Source organism: Geospiza fortis, unplaced genomic scaffold (genome assembly GCF_000277835.1).
Source record: "Geospiza fortis unplaced genomic scaffold, GeoFor_1.0 scaffold1056, whole genome shotgun sequence".
NCBI lineage: Eukaryota > Metazoa > Chordata > Aves > Passeriformes > Thraupidae > Geospiza > Geospiza fortis.
The window spans coordinates 108,411-109,825 of record NW_005054680.1 but is presented as its reverse complement, the minus strand read 5'-3'; the positions used below and the strand labels follow the sequence as shown (position 1 = coordinate 109,825).

The 1,415-nt window shown below is 56.5% G+C and overlaps 1 protein-coding gene across 1 annotated transcript in view; it reads left to right on the top strand.

Annotated features, from left to right (window-relative positions):
- LOC102045108 (erythroblast NAD(P)(+)--arginine ADP-ribosyltransferase-like) overlaps nt 1–432 on the top strand; it is a 3,766-nt gene extending 3,334 nt beyond the window's left edge. The window contains exon 3 of the mRNA XM_005430774.1: nt 385–432. Within this exon, the coding sequence (XP_005430831.1) occupies nt 385–432 (48 nt within the window). The remainder of the gene's footprint in view (nt 1–384) is intronic.
- Nucleotides 433–1,415: the final 983 nt, after the last annotated feature.

The following is a 1,415-nucleotide window of genomic DNA, read 5'->3' as shown; positions in this document are numbered from 1 at the left end:
AGGGATGGGGGCCCGCACTTCTGGGAAGGAACACGGACAGGGACACCCCTGCCAGGGGACAACAGGAAGAGGGACAGCGACTGGGATCTCCCCGTTCTGACCCTGTCCCTCCCCGCCATGGGCAGTGCTGTGAGGACGGGCCCTGTGTGCTGGATGAGGGTGGGTCAGGAGCCCCCATGGCTCCCCCTCACCCCTGTCACCCCTAAGCCCACCATGAACCCCTGACCTCCCCGGCTCCCTATAGACCCCCGTGCCCCCACCGACATCCTTCAATGCAGCACCTCATGGTCCCCATCACTCCTGTAACCCCTCTCTCCCCATTATGGCCATCCCCAAACCCTCATTCCCCTCATGGTCCCTCTGATCCCTCTCTTTGTCCCTCAGGTGGGAGCATCCCCAGCACCCCTTTCCACCTTGGAGGACTCCTCCTAGCTGCCACAGCTCTGGCAGTGGCCACCAGGATCCTCTGAGCCATGAGGCTGCCAAGGTCCCTGAGGTCACCGTAGTCACTGTGGAAGCCATGGCCACCATGATCACCAAGACTCCCTGAGATACAAGGCTACCACAGCCACTCTGACCACTGTGCATACCAAAGCCATTGGGCAAACACCTTTTAATAAATAATTCTGTCAAAACAATTGTATTAAATAAGTCTGTCACAGCCAGTCCAAAATGACAATTCTTATGCAGGGCTCGATGTCACTCCCCGGACAACACTTGTGGGAATGTCTCTTTCTCTCAAACTCGAGGAGGATCCTTGGGGAGCATCCCCTTCCTGAGGGAGGAACCTCACACACATTTCATTCCAAACAGGAATAGGGGAGAGAAATCTCTGTCTGAGAGGGGACTGGACATTCCCAGGGTCACATGATGGATGGCCAGGCCCAGCTCTGATGCTTCAGCCCCAATTCAATTGTCAAGTCAGGGATGTTATTTTGGGCTGGTTTTAGCCCAATTCAGCACCAAAATCAGCATGAGACCCCTCTCAATGCAGCCCCAATGGCCACAAAGGGGGCATTGTCCCTTGGCCACATTCCAGGCAAAGCATCCTGCCATATTCTGCAGTTCAGGGGATGTTAAAGGCTGAGAGGTTCAAGAGGGCAATGGCAGGTCCTGTCCATTGGGAGGGACAGTCTCTGGTGCCAGTCCAGGCTGGCATGGACCTGTTGGAGCAGCTCTGGAGAAGGACCTGGGGGTTCTGGTGGGTGACATGGGGAGGAGCAGGGTGAGGAGGTCTGGGAGTGATCATGCCCCTCTGCACTGCACAATTAAGCACACCGGGAGGTCTGTGTCGAACTCTGTTCAGTGCCGTGTCCTGTTCTGGGCTGCTCTAGTTTCCAATCCCAGTCTCAGGGATGATGCTGCCTGAGCTGGGAGGTTGGGCCAGGTGCCCACTCTGGATCCTTCCAGCCTCA